At 48.1% G+C, this 26,648-nt stretch overlaps 1 protein-coding gene across 1 annotated transcript in view; it reads left to right on the top strand.

The window, feature by feature from the left end:
- Positions 1-26,648, top strand: part of LOC119449364 (sushi, von Willebrand factor type A, EGF and pentraxin domain-containing protein 1) — a 128,432-nt gene that overhangs the window by 100,021 nt on the left and 1,763 nt on the right. The window contains exons 15-18 of the mRNA XM_037712536.2: positions 725-938; positions 14,703-14,864; positions 18,770-18,931; positions 19,764-19,925. Of these exons, the coding sequence (XP_037568464.1) occupies positions 725-938; positions 14,703-14,864; positions 18,770-18,931; positions 19,764-19,925 (700 nt within the window). The remainder of the gene's footprint in view (positions 1-724; positions 939-14,702; positions 14,865-18,769; positions 18,932-19,763; positions 19,926-26,648) is intronic.

Here is a 26,648-nt window from a genome sequence, read left to right on the forward strand (position 1 = left end):
TAATTTTTCTATTGCAGAGTAATTAACGACGGCAGAGTTTCCAAAGAATACTTTATCAGTTTAAGTTCATTTATTGTTTTGCTTTAGTGTCCCTTTAAGTTTGCTTAATTTTAAGAGGGGACGGAGAGACACAGTACGAAAAGTTTTTTTTTTTTTTTTTTTTTTTAGAAATCGAGAAAGCTACATCGAATGTAAGAACCACGGTCAAGAATGGAGAACAAGTCGTTGGTAAACATGAGTGGTTGTGTTCCACATTATAACTGTTTTTGGAAATCCTGTTGATATTGAAGTTGTTGGATTCAAAAATACTACGAGATTGGAATAAATATTCTTCGCTAGAAGTTTGCATGGAATACTGGTGAGCGTAATAGACGTGTACACGAGAGGACACGAACGACTACCTTGTTTTGGAACAGATACCACGTTCCCTACCTTCCAGTCGCTGGGTGAACCTGTATGCCCTCAATAAACTTAATTGCGAATGACGCTTTTTCCTGTCCATGTCATATTTCACTTTTGTTCGCGTCTTAGCACTTGGTAATAAGACTCGGTAATGCGACACGGCTTGGTGATTGCCGTTTGCTTCTGGCTGCTGTGGAACTTTGAAGCTGCACCTTGATGATATGCTTTATAAACTAACTTCAGAATCCGACTTACTGCCCTTTTCATGAAACTGGAACAATGTTAATTAAGACAAGCGCATGACGAACGTGCTTGGTCGCAGGTAAATGGCACCGGACGCTTCATCAACGGCACGGAAGAGATCGCTGCAGCCATTGACGAAATTGTCGACAGCATCAGAGAAATATCCCCTTCTGTTCTCCGAGAAGTCAGCGGCCGTGAGAACATGACCGTGCTGATGGACCTCATCGACTCGTCGGCCGAAGACGTCGTCATAGTTTGCGCCGACGGGGAGACACACAACGCTCAAGGCTGCGGTGAGTGCGTTGTATCAATCCGCGACCTGGTGCGGAGACCGCTTGTGTGACGCAATATTGAAGTTTTGATGCGATTAGCATTCTGTGGAAAATTCACCCAGGTTGCGGCATGTTTGTCTATGTTTGTCCGAATCCCTCCAATTTGGGTCACTGGCTAGTCAAATTTTCCACTGAGCAGAGCATGTCGCGCTGCTGTGCTGAGGATGATTCAAGCGGCCAACCACGCTAGGTATGTTACACTGGGTGTGTCCCTCTCTTCAATGACAAAAAAGAAATTATTTCCAATTTCTGACCTGCAAGGCGGAATCAAACCCGCATCATAATATTCAGACAATCTTTTCTGAATTCAAGCACGTGCGAGGCGCGGACTTTGTGGCGGCGCCACTCAGATGGCCTAGCCTGTCCAGTAGCGAGCCACGATATACCAAGCCCGGCTTTTAAGATGGGAACCGGCGCCATGTTGGTTCTCACCTCTCCCGTGCCACCTTGGAGCGTGCACGGAAGCCTTCGTGACTTTATCGAAATCGTCCACGTTTGTCCGGGAAAAGTGAATCACAAGTCGGAATTTGGTAAAAAGAAGTGTTGCGTTTACTAATATATTCCCAAGGAAATTTTAAACAAAATTGTAACAAGCCCGCACATAATAAACAGACAAAGTACTCTTCATGTCACCATTTCTAAGTTCTTTATTTTCCTCTGCATTCCAGCCTTCTTACTGTGTATTATGTCTTGTCTTCTTCTTTTTCAACTGCCTGAACATGCTTCCCTGCCGCCACCCTTGTTTTGGTCCCTCCTGGGATGGTACTTAAAAACGTTGCTATATAGGCTGATTCAACGGTGCCATTGGGGCCAACGTACCAGACAGTCTCTAAGATTCCCTGTTGTCTTGCTGTTTTGAATACAGAGAATGACCTTCTGTTACTTGAGCCTGAGATCGACAGCCCTTTTCTCACTAGCACCGAGTCTCCAACCTCTATTCCTGGCATCGCTGTGTTTTGTTTTTTATCAAAGTTGCTTTTCATTTTTTCACGGTAATTCGCTTTCTTCGTTTCTTCTCTCTTCGGTCTGTTGCAGCACTGCTTCAACTCCTTGATACGTGTCGGCTGGTAAAAACAATTCACCGACGATTACGATGCTCCCTAATGCAAAATTTGAGCGCAGCTCTACACGCGTTTTCATTTCGCGTGTCGATATTTTGTATTATGAATATATAGGTACATGGTTTTTCTTAGGAAGAGAGCGCTGTGACTAGCGTAGCTGGCCTGGACAGTCTGTCTAGTGCGGCACATTGCAAACGGAGCGAAGTGTGGCGCGACCGCCTCGCTAATCAGGAGGCAGCGGGTGGGTGCCGCGGGGGCGCGATTCACAACACCCGCCAGTTAGCTCATGCAGCTCTTTGTTTCCACACAGACGACGCGCGCTACTCTGGCGCCATGTCGTAGCCACTGTCGCCACGCAGTCCGTCATGTGCGACACTTCTCCTTCGCCCGCTTTCGTTCCACCAACGACGAGAGCGGCCCTTCGTCGAGGGGAAATCGTGTCAGCAGCTACAACATCCAAGGGAGCGTCACCTCAAGTATTGCCGCTCGCCATCGCCCCTTGCAGACTCAGTGATCCCCGTCCCGTGGACTGACCTCAGCAGCTGACGCCGTGGACGAGCGCAGCCCTGCCCACCTCACACCATCCTGCCCCCCCCCCCCCCCCCTCGAAAGCGTAGATGAGATCGCCCACGCGGCTAAAGATGCCGTAGCCGCCATGGAGGAAGGAAAAGACTAGGAGGGAGCGTCACGTGACAATCTTGAAGCCCATAATCATAAACCTGCTAAGGTTCCCTACTACTAAGCGCTCTGTCGTGTGTGTTCCTCATCTGTGTGTCCCGTCTAAAATGTTGCGCATTTCGACCTCTAGTATACTAGCCATAAAAACATTTTCAGGAATGGGATCGATGAGAAATAGGCTCTCACGTGATAGGCAAGCGGTAGATTTAGTCGGAGCGCTTTGGTTGCATCTGCTGCGGGGATTTCGGAATATGCGCACATAGTAGGCGTGGTAAACGCACGCCGAGCTTGAGTGAAGGAATTCAAGTGTGTGAAGCAGTCGAGTCTATGTTATGTCAGTCAGGTAACGCGCCGAACCACGACACGGCTCGCCGCTTAAGCGGCAGACAGGCGCCAAGGCTGTAGCGAACGAAGGCGTCGGGTAATTAACCGGCATTGTGCCCAACAACCCGCGAGGGTCACTTCAAGGACGACTGGTCGCGTTTCCGGGCGGTTTCAGATAAACGAGAGAACCTTTCGCCATGAAAACGTGTGATGGCAACCAAGCCGCCCTTCCGACGGTGATTCGTTGCGTTTGGGGGCATGTTCTGGGAAACAATGATGTATTTCGCCCCTGCAAACATGTGCAGGCGATCAAGCGAGCGTCCGGGGTCCGCAGCGACTGCTTTCCCGTGTAAAAAAAAAAATCGTCCCCTCTTGTTCCCAACGATGGACTGGCGAGCCGGGAACCCCGACCATATTTGAGGCCGTGCCGGCTCATTGTTAAGGCAGACGGTCCCAATCGACGCTGTCGTTCTGCTCAATACCTTCTGCCTCTCAACAGATCGGCGAGAACTCAATAGGCGCATCTCAACAGCGTAACGACGTCGTACCACACAATCTTAAGAAACAGTGCACGTAAACTTCAAGGAAAGGCGACGACTTCGGCCTATAAAGTGCATGCTAATGCTATTAATTTATTTCACATTGAAAGACGCACAGCAGAACCTATTACTAAGCAAACACGCGACAAATAACAATCCCGCGAAACATCGCGTCTTATCCTATATATATATATATATATATATATATATGTGTGTGTGTGTGTGTGTGTGTGTGTGTGTGTGTGTGTGTGTGTGTGTGTGTGTGTGTGTGTGTGTGTGTGTGTGTGTGTGTGTGTGTGTGTGTGTGTGTGTGTGTGTGTGTGTGTGTGTGTGTGTGCAAGACAGCGGAACAAAATAAATGTCACAGTTTCGCCCTAAGGGCGAAGCAATGAATGCGATAGCAACACAGCAATGTCATACGAAGTAAGGGGAGCGGCTTTGGTAGCAATATGAATTGTAGTAAACATGAGCTGATTAAGTAAGCAGGTGTGCTGCGGCGTAAGTAGACCGACATGAAGAGAGACTCGATGACCACGAGGAGGCGCGTGTGAAACGGTGGTGTTGATGAGAAGCGCTTCCCGTGAGCAGCGCGTGCGAAGGGACACACCTGTAGCGCTGCGCTGCCGACCCGGGCAGCATTGCATGTGTAGCGTGCGTTGGGAAATGTGGCCCGACTATTACTAACTGATTGAACAAGCGTGGTGTGAGCGCGCACAAACAAACATGAATAGATCACACTGAATGACTGCAGACAACGACTGTCAAAACGCTGGCAGCAAGCGCATATATACGCCGCAGCAGCGGGCGAAGGTACGTGCGGTCTATCGCTTCAACGGAAACTGAGCGGCGAATGCACGGCGCATAAAGGTCAGAGCCGTGTGGAGATAAGAGACGGTGCGGACGAGCGACGAGCGCGGTTGTTGGCAGCGTAGAAGTGCCCCACCCCCCGCGCTCCCTCCGGCGCTGGCTTCCCGCTTCCTTGCTTGCGCGTGGGTGATTGAGTGCGTTCGCTCTCCGTGATAGCGCGCGTCCCCGCACGCTTCCGCTCAGGCATACGGCACGCGGCGAAGATTTTATCTATAGGGAACCTCACGGCGACGGCGACGACGACGGCGACGGCAGAAATCCGGTAGAAGTGTCCATATAATTGCTATCGCAATAAAACATAGCAAGGAAATATGCACCGCAGTTTAAGGTACAGAACAGTTCATTTGACGAAACAATAAACCACTCTCGGGCATACTCTGGACGGGTTTCGAGGTGAGAAGGCTGACTAACTGCGGTGGTAAGCCTAAGTATAATGCTTTGAAAATTATGTCCCTGGCTCCCCAGTCTTTCTCCACGTTTCAAGGCAACGCATGTGGAGCGAAGAACGACGCCCGCGACATCAGAAACTCACGCGTTATCTTCCTAGGTGCATCCATGCCTTTGACGGCAGGCGCCACTCATCGTTACCACGTACCAAACAATCTTCTTCAGAGGAGGTTGGTTTGCTGAGGCAATCACGTGACGCTCCCTCCTTTCCTACCTCCATGGTGGCCGCCGGCAACCCAGCGAATGCGCAGGCCGTCTCCCCTTCGCACCTCCTCCGCTCTGATCTCATGCTTTCACGGTAGCCTCCACCTCCTCCACTTTCCTCCTCGCGCGCATTTCTTTCATCTGCCGCTGCCCTCCGCGTTCGCTGTCATCTTTCACTGTGCTCGTTCGCTCGGTTACGAGGTATTGCAAAGCCGACGCTCAATGCATGAACGGGCGCCTAAGAGCTGCGCTCTAATAAGTTGGGTTCCCAGTAGCAGCAAAGAGCGGTGTGCATCCCAGAGCTGTTGTATAGAAGTGGTTAGGGTAAGCAATCGCCGCTTCCAGGCAGCACTTCCATCCACCTGGGAAGTCTGTATGTATACGTTGTATACGTATTTATGTACTGTTTGATGTGACGAATAGCTCGCTCAGCTATTCGCTCGTTCAGCTATTAGCTGCTGGGTGATATGGTGCTGTTAATCGGAGCACAACTCCACGTCGCTCGGCCAGTTCCTTAAGTTGATGGCTCCGAAAGTCAGGTCCAATGTCTGACAGTAATTGTCGCATATCTGTACACGTGTACTTGCATAATAGCGTTTCCCTTTCTGTCACGCGGCCCTTATCGCGATCACATCACCCTCGCCCACTATGTGTATATAATCGCTGGCCGCAAGGCTGGGGTGTGCATTTTGTCCTTTGTATTCCTTGGCTGTCATTCTGCTACGTTAAGTTGCCGCCATGCAATAAGCATGTTTCAAGTACACTCTGCCTCTTTCGTTCACGGAAGCCCCGGAACACGACACTAAGTTCTTTCACGTTGTCAAACATCTTTCGGCTTAAAAAGGAGATCACACTGTTGGCGTCCTCCTTCTCCGATTTTGGTGCCGCCATCCTGGTGCACTCATCCACACACAATAGGAATGCTCGCGTTTTCTTGACGCCTTCTGATTTTTTTCAGTGTTCAGCGAAGTCCATGTGAATAAATTTAAATGGCGCGCTCGAGTGCTTCGGTAATATCATCTGTTGAGTCGGTTGTTTAAACTTTACTTTATTCACCTGGCATTTGTTACATGGCTGCACATATCGTTTCGTGTCATCTTTCGTCCGGGGCCATGTTAACCTTTTCGTACGCTGCGAAAGTACGAAGAACTTTGCGTTCTTCGTAGTGCCATCCAGTACTCTACCCATGAAAGTTATCTTGTTCTTGAAAATTTTCGTTTTCTTAAAATTGACCTTTAGGTTGGCTTCTGACAAAGCTGCGAGGACATGTGTAAGTTGTTGTTCATGGAGACACTCGCTTTTAGAGTACACACCAATACCGTCTACGTAGACATTGCAAAAGCGGCCAATGAACGGGTCCATAACCATATTCATAATTTCCTAAACCAGCTGGGCGAGTTCTTCCATCCAAAGGGGAGGCAGTTGTATTCGTAGATGTCAAACGGAGTTATGAAAGCCGTATACTGCTTCGTATCCTCTTGAAGTGGTACTGGTCAAAAGCCTTAACAAAGGTATTATTATTATTATTTGATTTGTGCACATATACACACAAGGACACAAAGGGATTAAGGAGGGAGCAAGCTGACAACTGCCACCGAGAGGGGCACAACGCCTGCCTACTCCTACAGGAGGAGGGAATAGAGGAAATGAAAATATGAGAAAAGAAAAGAGGAAATAAAGAAATGACGGAGACACAGACAGAACAAAACAAAAACAAAACAAAACAAAAATAGAAATAACGTCTATAAACGGGAGGCCAAGTCAGTGTCCTTCAGAAAACTTAGCAGGGCTCGATGGGCCTGGTCACGTCTTGCAGCGCTCTCCCTTGGAAAAAGGCAATCGTCAAGGGTCGCACATGGCAGCCCCATAAGTCTGTACTCCTTAATTAGTATATCCTAGAAAACCAAGTACATCCACCTGTGTCGTCAATACTTGGGCATATATAGGGAATGGAATGAGCTGTGTCTGGTTGGTAATTGCTCTACAGTCCGTAGACTTCCACTTCCATCCTTATTGGGTTCTATCGCTATCGGCGATGCATATGGTGAAACGGACGGACGGATAATATCTGCGTCCAACATCTTCGCAAGCTTTTCTTTCAGCCATGCTTTCTTTTCTCTGGTGAAGTTGTAGGGTTTCTTCCGCACAACAGTTATGTCATGTAATTTAAACGGAACTTCAAACTTCGTAGTACCTGGAGGATAGCCTCCGCAACAGTATAATTCAGGATATATTATAGGAATATCATCTTCTTCCTTCACAATGTGAAATTCTTTCTCCTTTCCCACAGGTTGCAGCCCATGCACATCTTGGCTCACCGACACAGTTTCATCCCAGTGTATGTTAAGCTTGAGCAACTTCATCTCTGGCCGGGAGAGTCATACTTAATGCCTTCTATAACTAGTGCCAATATTTCTGAAGATCGTAACTGGTACTTAAGTTTTCGGCGCATCCATTCACAGTGCTCCTTCTAACGCCAGTCGTATAGTCTCACGCAATGACTGCTTTTCCTGTAAATGTGTTCTCTGCTTTGGCTCTGCTTCCTTTACAGCGCAGCTCTTAGGCACCCGTTCCTGCGTTTCGTGTCGGCGTCGTCCCTTGGTGTAACCGAGCAAGCGAGCACAACGAAGGATGAAAGAGCGAACGCGGAGCGTAGCGGGCCATGAAAGATAGCGAAGAGAGCGCGAGGATGAAAGCGGAGGAGGAGGGTATGGCGAAAACGTGAGAAGACAAGCGTAGTGCCGCGCAAGGACGGGCACTGCGGCGACGATTGCTACGAGATGACGCCAGAGTAGCGCGCGTCGTCCGTTCACCGATGATGCCACAGATGCCATATATGGAAACAAACCACTGCATGCATGAGCCGAGGTCTGTCTGCGGCGGCTGCTGTGAATCGCGCCCACGCGTCACCCACGCGCTGCCTCTCGCGATCTTCCGATTAGCGAGGCAGTCACTTAGCTCCGTTTGCGGCACGAGACAGATTGCCCGCGCCAGCCAATACATCGCGAAATGAAAACACGTATACAGCTGCGCTCAAATTTCGCATTAGGGAGTATGGTAATCGTGGGTGAATTTTTTTATAATACCGAAGCTCTTCTGCCTACAAGAGCTCGCATAATCTCACCGTTCACTTCGAGTTTGCACATGCAATAAACTCGATGACACAAGTTGGAAGGACTCATTCGCTGTAGAGACATGTTTAGAATTTTCCTCTGCTTCTTCCTGCTCTTCATCTCTTGACTCTGTGGGTTTTTGTACGGGAGTTATAGGTCATGCGATGCTTACACCATAGTTAGATCTGACACCTTCCAACAGCGACGGACACTTCTCGTCCAACGACTGACGCTTGGCGTCCCTGTAAAGTCTTGTTTAATCTTGTCGCTTCGTTCAGTCCAGGAATTCGGAATTAGTTTTAGTAGCTCCAAGAGCTCTTCGAGCGTTTTCGAATCGTTTGCCAGAACCTGCCGTTGCAAATCCGAAGCTAAGCCGTGGATGATAAGCGCAAAAAGTGATGACAGCGATAGTCCAGGTTCAGCGAGGCGAAGAAGTCGCCGTTTCTTCAGAAAATACTCGAGTGGCGTGCTGACTTCAAATGGTAGAATATTGTTTCATGCCACCGCCTAACGGGATTTTAGCTGAAATTCAGAATGAAACTCTACTCTCATTTAAACCGAGCTTCAGGCTCTCGTTGTGAAAGTCGCCACTCGTGCCACTTTCTTGCTATCCTGCTAAGGGATGGCCGCCCATTTATCACTCGGTCTTCATCAGACAGCCATCCATTGGTCTTCTTAGCTTGTTCATAGAAAGCTGTCCACCCTTCTAGACTGTCGGATGCGCCGTGGAACGTTTCAGGACGTGCTACTTGTGATGAATAGCTTACCCGCTTGGTTAAAGCAGAAACCAGATTCTTAATAATATAGCTATGCTGCGAAATCTGCTGTTGCTAAATTGATATGGCTCGAAAAACTGTCGGTAGCTCGCCACATGGAATTTGCCGGAGCATGAAAGATTTTTCTAGCGGTGTCAACGCCAGCTTGTTGAACAGAAGCAGCAGGAATATTTACTTTCACGGAATCTCGCTCCAACAGTTCCTCTGACGACACTGAGGCTTCATCCAGAATGAGATTCAGAAGCTCAGCTCTAGTGATGTGTTTGGCACGGTCATTGGCGGCTTCGGCCTCGACTTGATATTTCAGGAATACCACAGAGCTTTTGCGGTTGTCCACAAAGAAAGTCTCTCACATATTGGTTCTTGTCGCCGGCTGCGCCAAATTATGTAACAAGCCCGCACATAACGAACAGACAGAAAACTCTTCATGTCGCCATTTCTAACTTCTTTATTATCGTCTTCCCCTCCCCTCCCCAGTCCGCTTACTGCGGATTATGTCTTGGCTTCTTCTTCAACTGCCTGAACACGCTTCAGAAATTAAACATTTCAGAGCAAGATTTATTCAGGACATCCGGCCTATAAATACATGTGCAGAGAAAAATAAATTTTCTCGACAACCACTCAACCAATATTCAGAGGTTCGTTTGGTGTAAAAGTAAAGGATAAGCTGTACCTATACCGTATGGAACACACACACACACAAAAGCACGCACGCTCAAAAAAAAAAACAAAAAAAAAACAAGGGTAGCCGAAAACACGCTGAAGAAAGGCGTCCGACAAAAGGCAACAGCAACACACGACCGCGCCAGAGAGAACTAATGTGGTGCCGGCGCTTTGAAAAGGCGGCGAGAATTGCGTCAAAGGGTATTCCCAACCTGGACGGTGGCGCAGCTATCGAAGCACTCTTAGGGTGCCTCGATGCCAGCGCCACCCTAAAGACGCCTTCCTACCTTGAAAGCCGGGCTTCGTATCCAAGCACCCTAGGTAACGCAAGTGGGCAGCGCGAAAGAGTGGCCCGACTGCAGCACACAATATGCGTTTCGGCGGTTGCTATACGGTGTGTGGCCACATAACATCTATATAAACTTAGAGAAGGGAAACTGTACCTTTCACACCGAAATAAGAGTAGCGGTGGCGTCGTGAACTAAAGTATGCGACCGAGAGATGGCGCTGGCAAAATCAAAACTAATGTCATCATTACGTATGAGCAATATTACCGACTGTGGTAGCGGTTGGTGGGGACTGTCGCCCTGCCCGCTCGCTTGTTTCGGGCGTTTTGTTACCGCTTTCGGGGCGCTATTCGTGTGTACGGTACTCTAACATGACTACAGATATCTTTATTATGTCGCCAGGTGACGGAGAGGCCTCAACTGACAATAAAACACTTCAAACAAGTAGGCTTATATGGTTTATTGTCAACGCTCAATGAAGCAGTGCATGCTCACAATTTTCGTACAGATCAGGTGGACCTAATGTCCGTCACTGAGTTTACAACATACAGAAACACAGATAGCCATCCATTTAATGGGATCCAAGGCAGAAATCGAGCGAAGTTTTCTCATCGTGTTCGGGCGTGCCACTAAAGCAGGGAGAACGAAGCTTCAGGCAGCGATATTTATGCTGAGCTACCCTCGTACTTTAATTGCGTACAGTGCTGCTTGAAGTGTTTCATACTATACGCATATTGTCTGCGTTCGACGATCTTAGCTGGTTTAAAGAAAGAAACAAAAATTGCTTGGCAATGATGCACTGTCAGCAAGATAAGCTCGAGCTGCAATGTTCCGTTGTTTTCATAACACATTGGCGAGAAGCAAGAAGTGTAGGGGGGAACGTTATGCTAAATTTTACATCACATATTGTCTGCTCTTGATATTTCTGCTGCACATTTAGTGTTAGGGTGCGGCTGTAAAGGCTTTGACACAAGCGGAGTACTCGTAAGGAAACCGAGGAACGTTATGGAGACAACAGTGCTTACAAGGACTTCTGGAAATATTGTGCGAGTAAACAAGGACACTAAATAAACATATAAGCAAGCCCAATTAGTGCTCACAGATCCTTGGAAAATGCAACTTGAGGTTTTATGTTGAAAAAGAACCTCGGTATATGTATTCAAACAAGGCAAAGAGGTTGCAAGGAGATGAACACTTCAGTTTAGTAACAGAGGTGAGCTGGGGAACCTCAGCTTGGAGCCAACGTTTCACCAAGCAAACATATATGTGAGGGCCGAGACGAAGACAAGTTCCCACATTGAGGTTTCCCTTGCTCGTCCACTGTTGATTCGCTGAATCCTGGACGTTCGGCTTTCTTCTGGGGTGATGCGCTTGGGAAAGGAGCCTGCGCCCTGAATTCCTGTCGAAACCAACGTGAGCACGGAAAACTGATCCGAACTTATTCTGCGAGTACATTTCAAAATCTTGTTTGGAGCGCACTGTGCTCAGGTTTGTCATCTGCTGTTTGAAGAGAAAGAAAATTTGTTTTTAGTGATTTCTCAAGTTTGTGAAGTGTGAAATAGGCTGGCCGGTTGTGTGAGCGTGCCTTTTCTAGATATCTCTGATGGTGCAGGGCTAACGTAGTTATTGATTTCATGCAAACTGTATATGATCCTCTTGTAGTAAACAAATGTAAAATAATGCTGCATTTCCAGATCTTATTCTAATCCTAGCACTTGCCATGTTAACGTTCCCTTAGATTTTGTCATGTCATATAAATATCTTAGTGTACACGTTACAAATAACTTAAATTAGACCATTAATATAGAGTACGTCATTAGCAATGCTAATCATATGCTCGGGTACTTACGGCGCAACTTTTCCAAAGCACCGTCTACTTTAGAACTACAGTTTTACAAGACTAATTCGCTCGAAATTTGAATATGCACCTGCAATACGGGATCCCAGTCGCGTTAATCTTATTACTTCACTTGAACTAGTACAAAATAACTCTACTCGTTTCATTATTTCTAGTTATAAGCGTACCGCAAGTATAACCTCAATGAAAACTAACCTAGCACTTATTCCACTAGCTATTCGCAGCAAAGTCGCCCGTCTTTTGCTATTTCATAAAATGTTTCACACTGCACGACGACTTCATATCGCAGCCTCAGCACATTTCAAACCGCGCCGATCATCGCAGTAAGGTAGGAATTGATTCGTGTGATACGAAGTCTTTCTTTCAATCTTTCATCCCCCGTACACCCCAGAAATGTAACCATCAAGTATCGTAGCCATCACAGATAACAAACGTTTTTGCAAAACCTTAGCTAACATTTATGATCAGGAGAATCGTTATGTTACCAGAACTCACTGCACTTGTTTGTTTTACGCTACTACTTTGTAACCACTCCCCTCCTCAATGCCATGTGGCCCTGAGGGTATATAAAAAATAAAATAATAAAATGAAGACTGACTGCTAGAATTTCAGTCAACATGAAGTATCATTTCTTTAAAATTGCATTAAAATTGCACTGAGCGCTTTTGATCGTTTAAAATTCTTAGCATTTTCATGTAACAAATTATCGTTGTGAGGGAGCATGCGATAATTGGTGGTAATGGCTGTCAAGCTGATTTGGCAAAGAGCAGATGACAAAGTTTGTGCATTAGCAAGTAGGAGCTTGCTACAGGGTTTCTGTTCTGGTCGTCATTGCTACAATGACTAGGAAAAAAAGACAAGTTCGGACTCAAAATGTTACTTCTCCGATAGTCATAAAATACCCTTAAAAGCAAGTAAGCTTGTATGTAAAATTTTTGCATTCCCGCTCGGCACGATATAAAACCGTAGGTTGCTGCTTTCCTGATTGAGCTCACACCTCCCTATGTGGTAAACTTGCGAACATTTCATGGTGAGGCACGTAGTTCAAGAGGACCTGTTGTCATTATGGTTCTTCTTCTTCTTTCTGGGGTTTTACGTGCCAAAACCAGTTCTGATTATGAGGCAGGCCGTAGTGGAGGGCTCCGGATTAATTATGGTGACCATTGCACTTCTTATGAATCGGGCGTGGGAAGCTTGCAGACCAATAATCTCTCTTTTGTCCGTCTTCCTGAAAACAGAAATGATGAAGCCATGACAAACATGCAAGCAAAAAATGGTGAAATAAAGGTTACTCCAATAAATGAACAAATCACGGTTCTAGTTGAAGTGTTCAGAAACATACCCTGTGAGGATTCTGGCCCCTAACGTTACTTCCAGTGGTAACACGTTCGCTGTTGACTTGTACGCCCAGAGACAATAGAGTCCAAAGGGACGAGTCCAAATATGAGCAGCGTCTTGGAGGCTGGAGTCAAAAGAAAAAAGAGCCTCAATTACTATGGTGGAAGTGTGGGTGAGTTTGTGATTCATGTATGACAAAGAACAGTGCACAAAACGCCCCATGACAGAGAAGCCCACACACACACAACTCTGTTTTGAGTGCACATTTCTTTCAATGGTGTCCTTGTGTGGGCTGTGTTTAATCAAGCCTCGATTAGATGACAATTGTTCCTGCCAGATACTAGTAATAAACACAGTTATTTTATTATGTCTCAAATGCAATTAATCCGACTGTATTACTGGAAGTACATTTACTACTAATGTGCAGAGAACTTATCGCAGTGTATCATTTATGCAGGACAACTAAACCTGTTTAATATTTATACTGTACTCCATGTTAGGAAATTTAGCAACGCGGAAAAACAGCAAGAAGCCTCGTTTGAATTGCTTTTGAAAAGCAATAACTTCATAATTATTACTATTTTCCAGTTTTAAGAAATTACTACAGCAATCTGCTTTATCCGCCTCGCAAGCAAGGAAATTCAATGTTAAAATGCGAAGCACTGCTTTTTTACTCACCGGCGCACACGCCCAGGGTTGCAAGGTTAATCCGCTTTCGTGGTGTATTCTTCAAGCAGATTATGCTCGGTTCCAGCGATGAATTTTCGCGCTGGCTAGCACATTTTTTTTTTTTTTTTTACAAGCAACACGTCATTACGCGGCCAGACGCGGCAGATCACTAAAGGCGGAAGCCGTGCATGCAGCCGTTATGCCAGTGAAACGCCGCAGCTGATAAAGTTCACCATCTTTAAACACGTTCGCTTGGTGGTAGCTATCGAATCTTGGCCCCATAAGCTGGCTGAGATATTATTGATATCTAATTAAAACGAACCTTCGTGATGCTGCTCAAAGTAAACGACCACCCCGTTCGCAAATATTACCGCCGTACAATATGAATCGACAAACGGCACGGACTGCAACTGATACCAGTGGGCTGCTGCTTATCACACGTCAGTGAGGCCTCAAAACCTTTATTCAAGTAATAAAGCACGGACTTTAATAACAGAAGTCCAATAAAAACAATAGACTGCTTACTTTGTAAAAAATGGCACGTTATACCCATATTTTTCGGGTATTATATGTACATTTATAGACTAAATATTTAACCGCGTTGAGCGCCCCTAGCAGAAAAAAAAGTACAAATTAAAATATGTGACCCAATTACAGTAGCTCCACTTGCGCGCTTCATGCTGGAACTCGCCGCGGTTGATTTTTCGCCCTGTGTGGCGATCGCTGGAACTTGAGAGTGTGCGGGGGCTGGTGTGGCTACTGCTTCAATGCATATCGCACTAGCGTCGAAAGTTGAGGGATGGCCCTTTTTGTTTAATACCCGAAGGGGCCCGCCCACTGTGTCGACTACGAGGGAGCACAGTAAACGCAGTGTTGTCTAACCACTCTCCCTTCTTTGCAGCCAAGTGCCCCAGAGGCACTTTCCATGAGCAAAGCGAAGGCCGGTGCTCTCCGTGTCCCGCGGGCAGCTACCAGGACGAGGAGGGCGCCCTGTCCTGTAAGCCGTGCCCTGGCAGTGCTTCTACCGCGACTCCCAAGAGCACAAGCATCGACGACTGCAAGCGTGAGCTGCGCGCCGCATGCTAATAAGGAAGTCTTTGCGCAGACCTTAGAGATAGGGACCAATTATTGGAGGCTGGGAGGGCTGTAACCAGGCTGTAACATTTCTGAGAAATGAAACTGTCAAAGGCCCAAGCAAGTAAGGAACATGTCAGGGTGGTATGTCTGACACAATGGGGAAGGATGTAATTCTGGGTGTGGCCTACTTATTGCATGCAGGAAATAACTGTGGACAATATAAATTGGCTGTTTCGTCCAAAGCGCGAAGCATTTACAGCGATAGCGAGGGTAAGCGTAGCGTTTTGACTCCTCGGACGGTGTTGTATAACTCTGCGAGGGTGCGACATGCTAGCGCGACGCAAGACAACTCCTGCACTGAGTTTAAGGAACAGCGCCTTGGCCAGGTGTCTTTTCATTCCTTTCTCCATGGCGCCACCGACGAGTGGGAAGTTGGAATACACACAAAAGCCAGTCAATGTCGGACACGACTTGCAACCTACACGCAGCGACGAATAAATTGGAGAGTCGTTGCCCTCAAAAGGACACTAAAGGCGAATATTAGGTCAATCTAAAGTCATACGGTAATGCTCTATAACGTCTAAGGTGTCAAATTACCGCGCACAAAGCTTTAGTAATCCAGAAGTTGAGGTAAATGCAGTGCACCATTTGAGACTCACCCGGGAAATTCAAATGCTAACCCGATGACGTTAGCGCTCCTCAATCTATACTTCTATCACTAGCACAGAACCACTTGTATTGCAAAGAGCGTGGCATTGCATTATAGGAAGAAAGAAAATGCGTCTTGTCCAGTTCTATTCCATTTCTTGACAATGACGCCAACGTCCATGTGATGTCCCGGGATGCCCGAACGGTCCACGCCACTTCAAGAGCGGCATACCAACGCTTTGTCTTGGCTCGGTTTCTACATGACCGAGCGCTTGTGCATTGCGCAAAAAACCGTAGCCCCGTCCGTCAGGCTCCGTTTTACTCACCGACGGCAGTAAAGGGTGGTGATGGCGTATGCAATGTCACCACTCCTCGTTCGGTGGCGGCGATTTGAATTGCGCTTACAGGTATGCGGACTCTTCAGACGTGATTTTCTCGCAACCAAGTCTTTTCTTGACACGAAACAAGCGCTGCGAGGTTTCTGGAATGGTATTTTAACACTCTACGTTTACGTAATATTTGCTGTTGGTGTTCCTTTAGGAACTGCGACAACGCGTTCATCGCCCTCTGCTGCGCAAGCTGATGAGGTCGGCAATCCAAAATGTTTCTTAGATTAGTATGTCACCAACGCGAGCTCGCGCTGTTGCGGCTCGGTATCGGCGGCACTTACGAGGATCGCGTCCAGGGTTCCCTCGCGACCGCACGCAGCGCAGCGGCCGCGCACGTAGTGTTGCTGGCCATTCCAGCACGGAAGGCAAACTGTTTTGTGAAGGCTACCATTAGCCTTAGCCGACTAAGCAGGGTTACATCCCATCGGTAGATTCCAGATGGGATTCGTAGGCGGAGCCAAGAGTCTAGGTGACGCAGCCAGCACTTTTGAAAATCTGGCCTGTTACACTTGGGGAAACGCAATGGCTCGTGCAAACCCGCGATGTTTTCTTGTTGCATCTTCGTAACAGTGTTATCGATTCTGGTGCACTATCGTCAACAGCTGACCGAATATTGTCATTGACATGCTCGTTATCCTGTGACGCCGCTATGGATTGTAAGTGAAAAGTGACATGTGTCCTTTTCTCCGCCAAGGAGTGCACAAACTCTAATCTCGGACATCATTTGTTCGTGCCGCTGAGCTGATACAAAATGCTGCAAGTGCTGTCTTTGAGTTGCAGATTGCGACAATTTTCGAGGCTGTCCAGCGCGAAGAGCTACAAATTTCGCAGCCACGTCGATATCGTCTGGGGGGATCTGTCTTGAAACTGAAGGCAGTGGCTCTCGCTAGGAAAGCTACGGCTTCGGCCGAGTCGTTGAGAGTGGTTGAGCCATCAGTAGAAATTTGTGCAGTCGACAGCGAAAGTTTACGGGTCACGCGATCGTGTGGCAAACAGCCTCTCCGCTGCACTTCCGGTGCGTCAGCTGCCGCCGAGAACAGCGCTCGGCCAGAAATTCGTCCTGCCTGGCCGGCATGTCAGTTTTCGGGCTCGGCACGAGGAGGAGAAGAAAAAAACTTTATTAAATAGGTAAAAGGTTTAACGGCAGGTCTGGGTGGGGCCCTCAGTCCAGGGTCCCACTGGCTCTAGCGGCTCGCTGAGCTTGGTCCAGGAGGGCCAGTTGGCTCTCCCAGTCCTCGCTTGCTATCAGTTCCTCCCACTGCCGTACGAAGTCTGTCAGCCTTAGAAGGGGTGAGTTGACATCTGCCGGCCTAGCCATACAGTTCCACGTTATGTGAGCCAGCGTGGGTTTTGCTCCACACTACGGCCAGTTGTCTGTGTAATGCGCCGGATGCATCTTGCATAGGATATTTAGGTGTGGGTATGTGTTCGTTTGGATGCGACGCCAGTCCCGCGCTTGTATTCTGGTTAGTTTGGAGTGTGGAAGGCCGAATGGCCGTCTCTCCCTTCTCTGATTTTCCACTATGTCGCGCACTGCGGACGGAGGTTCCTCTAGGGTTCTAGTCGCCGCTCGGTTGTTACTATGCGGTCTGTCCTTTCGTTCCCATCCAGTCCGTTGTGCGCTGGGCACCACATTATGCCGTGATCCAGGTCGAGGCGTGAGCCCAGTATTCTTGTAGCGCTGCGCGGTAGAATTCCCGGCATGAAGAGTCGACACGCTGCCTGCGAATCTTCACCGTCTTTGTGTTTCGCACGCGACGCGCTCGTCGAAAAAAAAAAAAAAAAACGCGCCGAAAGGAGCTACAAGTCCACTTTACTATAAAGAACAGCACCGAAAGCAGACAGCTGGGCACAATTTTTCACCGGCTGCCGGGTTATTGGTACATCGTTAATAAACCCCTTGCCGACGGCACTGCCCGATTTGCGCACACTTTAGCGCCGACATTCTTTATACCATTATCAAGAGCGAACGCTGCAAGAGAGATTCGCCATCTTGCGCGTAATATTAAGTTAAATCATTAGAATACACCGCGGAATTACAACCGTTGCTTATACAGCCTCGATTCATCATTACCATTGCTGTCACCACCAAATTTCTCACGATATGACGCAACACTTCTGTGGTCTTCACTAACTGAAACTTCTATCGCATTGGAATGGCTTACTCGCCCTTGTGCACTCCGTGCAGATTAGTATTGACATCAACTCCTCTGTTCCCGCTTGAGCAGATTACATAATCGGCCTTTTACTGAAGCAGAGGTCCTGGAAGCCAGGCTTCACTGCTCATCAGGCCGCGGGAAGCCGCACTTGAAGGCGACAGACATGAGTGCCCGGCTGTAGACGCCTTGTTGGGTGCGCGTGACCAATCTGAATCGCTGTCTTTCACCTTACTTTTCACGAGTAGGGTGGCAAACTGGACGTCGCCTGCCTTTCCTTCTCTCTCTGGGCTAGTGGAAACTCGTAAATTCAAGGCACTTCCAGAGCTAAGGGGCAAGAAACGAAGCAGAAAGACGCCAGGGCAGGAACCTTAAAATTATTCTACTGGATGGCAGAATGTGCGCATAAATCATTTAGAAAGTCATGCGGCAAGAGACTGAAGGGCCTCAAACTGCCTTTATTTGTATATTGTTAATTGTACTATGCCCGCTACTGTAACGCCTATCCATTCGGCGCTGTAGGTAAGCAAATAAGTAAACCAAGGCGCATTCGTCGCATCTCTTGTCACAGACGTGTAGCACAAAGCCGTTGACATCAAAATCTATATCCTTATCATAGACGGCCCAATAGGCGTCGCACTAACGCAGTTATCAGGTCCAATAAACTTCGTTTGTTAATGTGCCCACTCTTCCCGCAGCTGCTTGCTCTCCCGGCACGTTCTCCAGGGACGGCCTCGAGACGTGCCGAGCCTGTCCGCTCGGAATGTACCAGGACGAACCCCAGCAGGCGCGATGCAAACGCTGTCCCCCTGGATCCACGACCGAGGCCTTCGGAAGCGTTAGCGCGGCCGACTGCAAGGGTTGGTTTCACTCTCGATTAACGGCCCAAGAAAGGTCGCCATCATCTTGATGTGCTGCCTTGCGAAGCCCAAGTGTCGTTGAATAGTTAGCATGTCCTCTAGTTAGTTGGTTAGTTAGTCATTTATTTAATAAGAGGTGTTTAATTTGTGTAGCAGCAGCCCACAATTGTCCTGTCAGCAGCCTAAATTTGTCCTGTCGATTTTGCCGCTAGTATTACACATTTTCACTTTTTCTACCCAACTCTGAATAGGAAAAACTATATTACTACAGGTGAACGAATTGGCAATCGTATTTGGACGACGAACCGTGACTGTGAGTCCGCATGTCGTACGGCGCACATCAGTGTTTCATAACCAATCAGTGTTCGTGCACCATTCGTGCGTAAGCGCTTTTTATTCTTTTCTGACCGCAGGTCACCTCCCATATTATACCGCTGCTTATACCATTATACGAGCACGGAAGTCGTTTCCCCCATTCAGATTGCTCTGAATTCAAAAACACCGACTAGACAAACCTATGCAAAAAATGCAAATCCGGCAATATATTCCCTCCTATCCGCACTGGTCCTCGAAGAAGGAAAGGAAGTAAGCAACGCGACTTGCGGTTTCCCGCTGAAGTAATTGAATTAGGCTTTGTTTCAGAGGCCAGGCGCGCTAGAGCAAGCATTTATGTTTCCTTTCTGGACTCATATTGGTGATGTGGTCCCACCTTTCTAGTATCACTATTTCTTGGTTCGAAAATGTTTACCTTTCTTTCTTAAATGTGCCAACCTTTAATAATAATCGTCATCATGTGCGCCTTGTTTGCTGTACGTGTTTGTCGATCGTGCAGAATACTGCAAACCCGGAACGCATTCCTTCAGCGGCCTGCAGCCCTGCAAGTCATGTGAGAAAGGCACCTACCAGGGGCTCAGCGGCCAAAAGTCGTGCGCCCCATGCCCCGCTCGGACGACCACCCTGCAGGAAGGCTCCAACTCGCACCTCGAGTGCGTCGGTGAGTATCAGGTTTGTGTGTCCTCGCAACCAACTCCAGGTTTGTGTATCCCCTCAAAGATCACTGAAATGACCGTAACAGATTAGTTGCGCGGTGGCATTCGATGCCGTAGGACGTCATTCGATGAAATCGCCGTACACGTCATAATCGGCTTCAATAAATGATATGTTCTGGCTATGTGTTGCCCGAAATGTTTAAAACATCTTTAAAGTGAACTGGAAAATTAGTGCGGATATAAATTAATCGAAATTCCTGACTTTCTATTTTCTCGCACGCGTCTTTTAAGGAACACTAAAGAGCGATGCTAAATGTTTAGGGATCGGTAAAGCGTTCTTCCCAAAGCTCTCGTGGCCTGCAGGACCTTGAATAAAGTTTATTTCCCCCCTTCCTTCTTGCTTAACTCTTTTGATGGAAAAAGGCTGACAAAATGAGCTGGAAGCTCTCCGTTCTCCCTATTCGCCCTAAACCTTCATCGCCGGTATCGACCGTTGCATCACGGATTTCAAAGCACACTCTCGTTATCGGGCCGCTTGGGAGGAGAAACGGTGTTTGTTGGTTCTTTTATAATGGACCGTAGTTGTTCTTTGCCAACAAACCAACTAGACACGTGTAGACGCTGTCAAAATTGATGACATCACGGAGGGGTTGGTGCGACAACTTGAGAGCGGTGTCGTCACCTGGCTTTCATTTATACTGGATTACCGAGTCTCCTCTTACGGTAACTATGGCGTGTTTGTTATTGCGGAAGCATACTCCTCCTTCATTTGTGTTTACGTAAAAGATGTTTGAAGCAAATGATATGTTATAGCTAGAGCATACGCGAGCGCAGTCTTTCCGTAACTTGTTATAGCGAGGCGTTCTCAATACCATAGTGACATAACGCTGCCAGCACTGCGTCAACGCTTTGTATGAAAGTACGACTGAGTCGTGACAGTGATGCATTCATAGAAAAGCGCCTGTACGCGAGCAGTGGCACTTGCCGCGTCCATCTTTCCTGCTGCTTTGCAGTATGGGAATTCATACAGGCCTGCTATAACATAGCTCAAACCTGTTCTTTCTTCGTCTACGGGAGGAGGCATCGGCCATGCTACGCTGAGGTCTACGCTCATAAGAGCAGAAATTTGGACGAGTTGGTACGCATACATGATGGAAAGGAACAGCGCAACTTTTACGCAGACCGTGGGCGAGGAAGACATAAGCGCTCAACTCACAACGAAAATTTTATTGAAAATGTAGCGACATATATATGGAAGAATTATCACAGTAGAATAATAAAAAATAATAAAAAATGTCACAGTTTCGCCCTAAGGGCGAAGCAATGAATGCGATAGCAACACAGCAATGTCATACGAAGTAAGGTGAGCGGCTTTGGTAGCAATATGAATTGTAGTAAACATGAGCTGATTAAGTAAGCAGGTGTGCTGCGGCGTAAGTAGACCGACATGAAGAGAGACTCGATGACCACGAGAAGGCGCGTGTGAAACGGTGGTGTTGATGAGAAGCGCTTCCCGTGGGCAGCGCGTGCGAAGGGACACACCTGTAGCGCTGCACTGCCGATCCGGGCAGCATTGCGTGTGTAGCGTGCGTTGGAAAATGTGGCCCGACTATTACGAACTGAATGAACAAGCGTGGTGTGAGCGCGCACAAACACGAAGAGATCACACTGAATGACAGCAGACAACGACTGTCAAAACGCTGGCAGCAAGCATACGCCGCAGCGGGCGAAGGTACGTGCGGTCTATCGCTTCAACGGAAACTGAGCGGCGAATGCATTTAAAGGTCAGAGCCGTGTGGAGATAAGAGACGGTGCGAGCGAGCGACGAGCGCGGTTGTTGGCAGAGAAGTGCGCCCCCCCCCCCCCCCCCTAGCTCCCTCCGGCGCTGGCTTCCTGCTTCCTTGCTTGCGCGTGGGAGATTGAGTGCGTTCGCTCTCCGTGATAGCGCGCGTCTCCGCACGCTTCCTCTCGGGCATACGGCGCGCGGCGAAGATTTTATCTATAGGGAACCTCACGGCGACGGCGACGGCGACGACGACGGCGACGACGACGGCGACGCCGACGGCAGAAATCCGGTTCAAGTGTCCATATAATTGCTATCGCAATAAAACTCGTGCGCAACAACAGAAAATCTTACCTTTGCACATGCCACGGCGCTCTGCGTGCACACGGAATCAACGCGTTGGCCACTTGTCAAGATAGCGTATTTCTTCTACTGTGGTTGATGGATAGCCCATGCGTCCGTCTTGTGCTTTCTGAGTGTGTTAAACTGATGATGAAGCAGGTTTCTCTATATATGTCTCGCGATGATGGTGGTCCTGATGCAGGCAGTGCAGGTTAAGGTGAGTCGATTCGTTATTCTTTCTTCTAGTTTCATTTTCCTTTAATCTGACATATATGTACCTTTCTGAATGGCCTATTTAGAACCGTCCGCACGATAAGGACAGCTTATTTACAATGCCTGTTTTGCACTCGGGTGACTGTGACTTGTGCTTGACATTGCAGGCACTTTTGCTAAGAGCACCCTCAACTTTGCTTCGAACACGTGGGAAGATGCTAGACAACTGGCGGGGTGCAGAAAACACAACCATGACGTCATATCGGGTGCCGACACTCTTTAAACCGTGCGACATACGATGAAAATACGGTACGACCGCTAACCACAGCCCTTTCCTCCTTCTGTACTTGACGCCGTACCTTAATCTGTTTTACGACTTTCTCAGAAACTCTTATCATAACATGCTCTGGGTATCCTGCTGACCTTAGACTTCCTGCTTGAGAAAACACAGCATCAAGCAAGGTGTGACTACACAACCTCTCGACAGCAGAACGCAATCAAGAGGTGCTTTACCACCTTAATTTGAGTGAGCCATCGATCGCATTAACAAAAAAAAAAAAAAACAATATCTTGACAAGTAGCAAACGCGTTTATTGTGTGTGCACACGGTGTGGTACGTACAAAAGAAAGATATACTGCTGTTGCGCGTGAGTCATTACCTTTTTTTTTTATTTTTTATTCTTGCACTGCGATAATTCTTCCATATACAGGGCGTCCCAGCTAAAAGTAGTCAATGTTTTAAAAACGACGGAGTGTACTAGGAGGCTCAAACCAACTCAGTGGTGTTGAGGATCGCGTGTCCTAGTCTGCGGTATTTTATTCGTTTTGCAAAGTCAATTCATTAGTATAAACTAATTACCTTTAAATATTGGCTTAACCAAGAAAGTGCCAATACGAAAGTTGTAGATCACATTTAAAAATGACCGACTGAAGTGTTTGCAACTAAGCACCATTGATGGAACTTCCTGTAATTGCATTTAAACAAATCCCGCGAAATACAAAAACAAGCGCGTGATAGTGCCACTATTTCAGCGCCGCCCGACGACCGATCAGTAAAAGACATTGTTTGCATGCTTCTTTTAGAGACGCAGTCCGGTGCCCTGTCGCGATCGTCAGAGCATAGAGAAAGAAATTCAACAAGAGGGGACACTCAGCAAAAACTGGCAAGAGGAAACACGTCACCATACGTCAAGCTATACTTTTGATGCCGAACGTTAGCTGCCGTGAGCATCGAAAAAAAAAATGAAGTGAAATTAAGCTAACAGGCATTGATTTAGTTTTTAAATTCTTTGCCGCGAAAACTAAAACGTTTTCGTATAAATGAACTTAAGCTTTGCGACTTATTTTCCTTGCCTTACCTAGCCACAGGTCAATGACGCGCCAGATACATGCGTCATCCGCCAGACACTCCCCCGAAGCCAGCGAGCGGCCGCGCGCGCGTTTGAGCGCTCGCCCGCGGCGACCCATCTGTCCCCGGGTTTCTTTTTTTTTTTTTTTTTTTTTTAAGGTAGCCTGGTTTATTGGGCTCTCGGCGTATCCTTGCGTTCCTTCTGCACTGGGACAAGACACCACTGCACTATTGGACTACGACAAGGTGAGAAATCTTGTTTCACAGTCTACGACGCAATTACGCTTACGGCACGGGACCGAGACTTAAGACGCAGTTAGCGAAAAACAGCTCGGCCATCCTGGCGCAGTTAATTTGAGTTAATGAATCGTGCTGAGACATGTTTCCGACGCTTCCTATGGGATTATGGTAACTTATTTCGGTTTTTGAGCCACACTGGCCGCACAGGGCGCCGTGTCGCAGTTAGCGAGAACTAACTCGGCCGTGGTGCGTAGTCTATACGTAGAGCACTGCACGGGCCGATTTTTGCGGCCCGGGCCCGGCCCGGGCCCGTTTTCACATTGGGCGGCCCGCCCGAGCCCGATCAAAACTTTTATGGCGAGACCCGGGCCCGGCCCGGGCCCGGAAATAATCTACGTTACCCGCCCGGCCCGGCCCGCCACCCCTTTACCTTAAGCCCGAGCCCGGCCCGAGCCCGACTCGAAACCGGCCGGAACTCGGCCCGAGACCCAAAAATACATGTTTTTCAGAGTTGAGAAGCCCGAGAATAACTCGCAGAAAGCCCGAGCCCGGCCCGGGCCCGCGTCAAAAAACCCGAGCCCGGCCCGGGCCCGGGTCAAAAAGCACACGCCGTGCCCGAGCCCGGCCCGAGCCCGTGAAAAAACTCCTCTACCCGGCCCGGCCCGGCCCACGGGCCGGGCCGGGCCCGGGATTTCGGGTAAGCCCGAGCCCGTGCAGTGCTCTAGTCTATAGTGCATCTTGCTAGGAGAAGTTTGTGCCGCTTTCTCTGACGCCATACATTACTGAAAAGTAATTTCGTTACTTTCTGGGGTACTTTTGAAGCACGCTGGCCGCACAGCGCGCTGTGACGCAGTTAGCGATAAGCAGCTCGGCCGTGGTGATAAAGTTAGTTTGGCGTGTAATTAATCTTATAGAGGGACAAGTTCGTGACGTTTTTTGTGGCCCCGCAACAACATATACCTTCTTTCGGTACTCACGCCTGTTGAAAACGCGATGGGCGATTGCCAAGAGTGATAACATGGGAGTGTGCTGCTGGCGCCGGCAGAACGCGCGAAAGATAACGCCGAGGAACATATCAGAAACTTGTAATTCGAAAATTCCGTCTTCTAAAGGACTGAAAACAGGCTTTGCACCCACGCATTTGTCTTGAGTACCTGTTGCGTCCGTCTCTGTGTATGTCGCGTACCGTCGCGTCACCCGAGGCCAAGTTTTGGAAACGCGAAGTCGTCCGTGTATTTGTGCTGCCAAAGTGCAGGAAATATGCCCGGAAATGGGGGAACGCTTGGAAATAAGATGTTTTCATATTTTATGGTATTGTTTGGGAGGAGTCAGGTATTTTCTACGCCATGTATGTAAAAGCGAATTGCTTTTGTTTGTAATGCCGCCCATTCACCGCTTTCGCACGTTTCGCCTCTACACGCAGTATTCCTATGTCTAAATACCAAAATGACGCATGCTTGTAACATGCTGTTACGTGCTTGTAAGTGTAACATGCTTGTAATTTACTTTTTTTTCAGCTGGTGCCGTCCGGTGGAGCTTCATACGGGAACTACTGCTTACCTGGGGTCACAACGTTGGATGAACGCACAAAAAGCGCGCAACGAGCTTTTATATAGAGCAAAATAAATATTTCCTCATTGCACAAAAGGTCTTGCGTCGACTTTGTGAAATTGCACGTGGCACAGATTCGATGGGACTTTACGAGATCGTTCGCAATCATTTTTACCAAATAATAAACCGATTCCGCCAGAAGAGCAAAAAAAAAAAAATGAGGGGGGGGGGGGGGGGGGGCACAGCCGGCGTGCTAGCTTGCGTTCAAAATGCGCGCGCCCAAAACCGAAACCGGAAGTGATTTATACCGACCGCTTGGCGCGCTGCAGTCAATTCGGTCGCTGGGCTCTATTAAAGTCCCTATATAATAAAAGCACCGCCATCTTTTTATAAACGCCGTTTCTCTCTCTCCCGTATCTCCGATTGGACGATGATAGCACGCGCTTTTCACTTCTTTATATTTTCTTTTTTTCCGCCTCAGAGCCATGTTGAAAGTCCTCTGCGCAGCCGCAGTCGCCGGCGGCGGCGGCGGCGCGCGCCCGGCCTGAAAGGTTCAACGTGGACTTTCTATGTGCGCCACCGTCGACTTGGCTTTCGCAAGCAAAAAGTAAAGAAAAAAGCAAGCGCTTTAGGAGAGGAGGCGGCGGAGGAAAGAGTAGATGGTGGTACTTTTCTTATATAGGGACGTTAGGCTCTATGGGAGTGTCCCCTCTTGTTGAATTCCTTTCTCTATGGTCAGAGCGAGCGGCGGTGATAAATGCGTGTCACGCTTCGACGTGACGTGGCAAAACATATCATTCGCTCCGCTTGTGGAATGAAGCCCGAACGCACACGGCAAAAAAAAAAAAAAAGGAAGCTCGGGCTTGAGGTTGACCTCCGAACTGTTTAATCGGGAAGGAAAATGCAGTTGTCATGTTCCTCAATTCGTTCGTGATCATATCTTACTAGCGAGTGTTGCTGGCATGTACCTTGCGGCCTCAGCTAACGCCAAGCCCGTCCCGGGAGCGACATTCCAATTGCTAGAAGGCACAGAGGGCGTGTGGTACTGCGGGTCACGTGACTTCCGCTTAACACGTGTTGTCATGGCAATCGTCACCCGCTGTGGTTGCTCAGTGGCTATGGTGTTGGGCTGCTGAGCACGAGGTCGCGGGATCGAATCCCGGCCACGGCGGCCGCGATTTCGATGGGGGCGAAATGCGAAAACACCCGTGTACTTAGATTTAGGTGCACGTTAGAGAACCCCTGGTGGTC

This window comes from Dermacentor silvarum, chromosome 4 (assembly GCF_013339745.2).
Source record: "Dermacentor silvarum isolate Dsil-2018 chromosome 4, BIME_Dsil_1.4, whole genome shotgun sequence".
NCBI classification, from domain to species: domain Eukaryota; kingdom Metazoa; phylum Arthropoda; class Arachnida; order Ixodida; family Ixodidae; genus Dermacentor; species Dermacentor silvarum.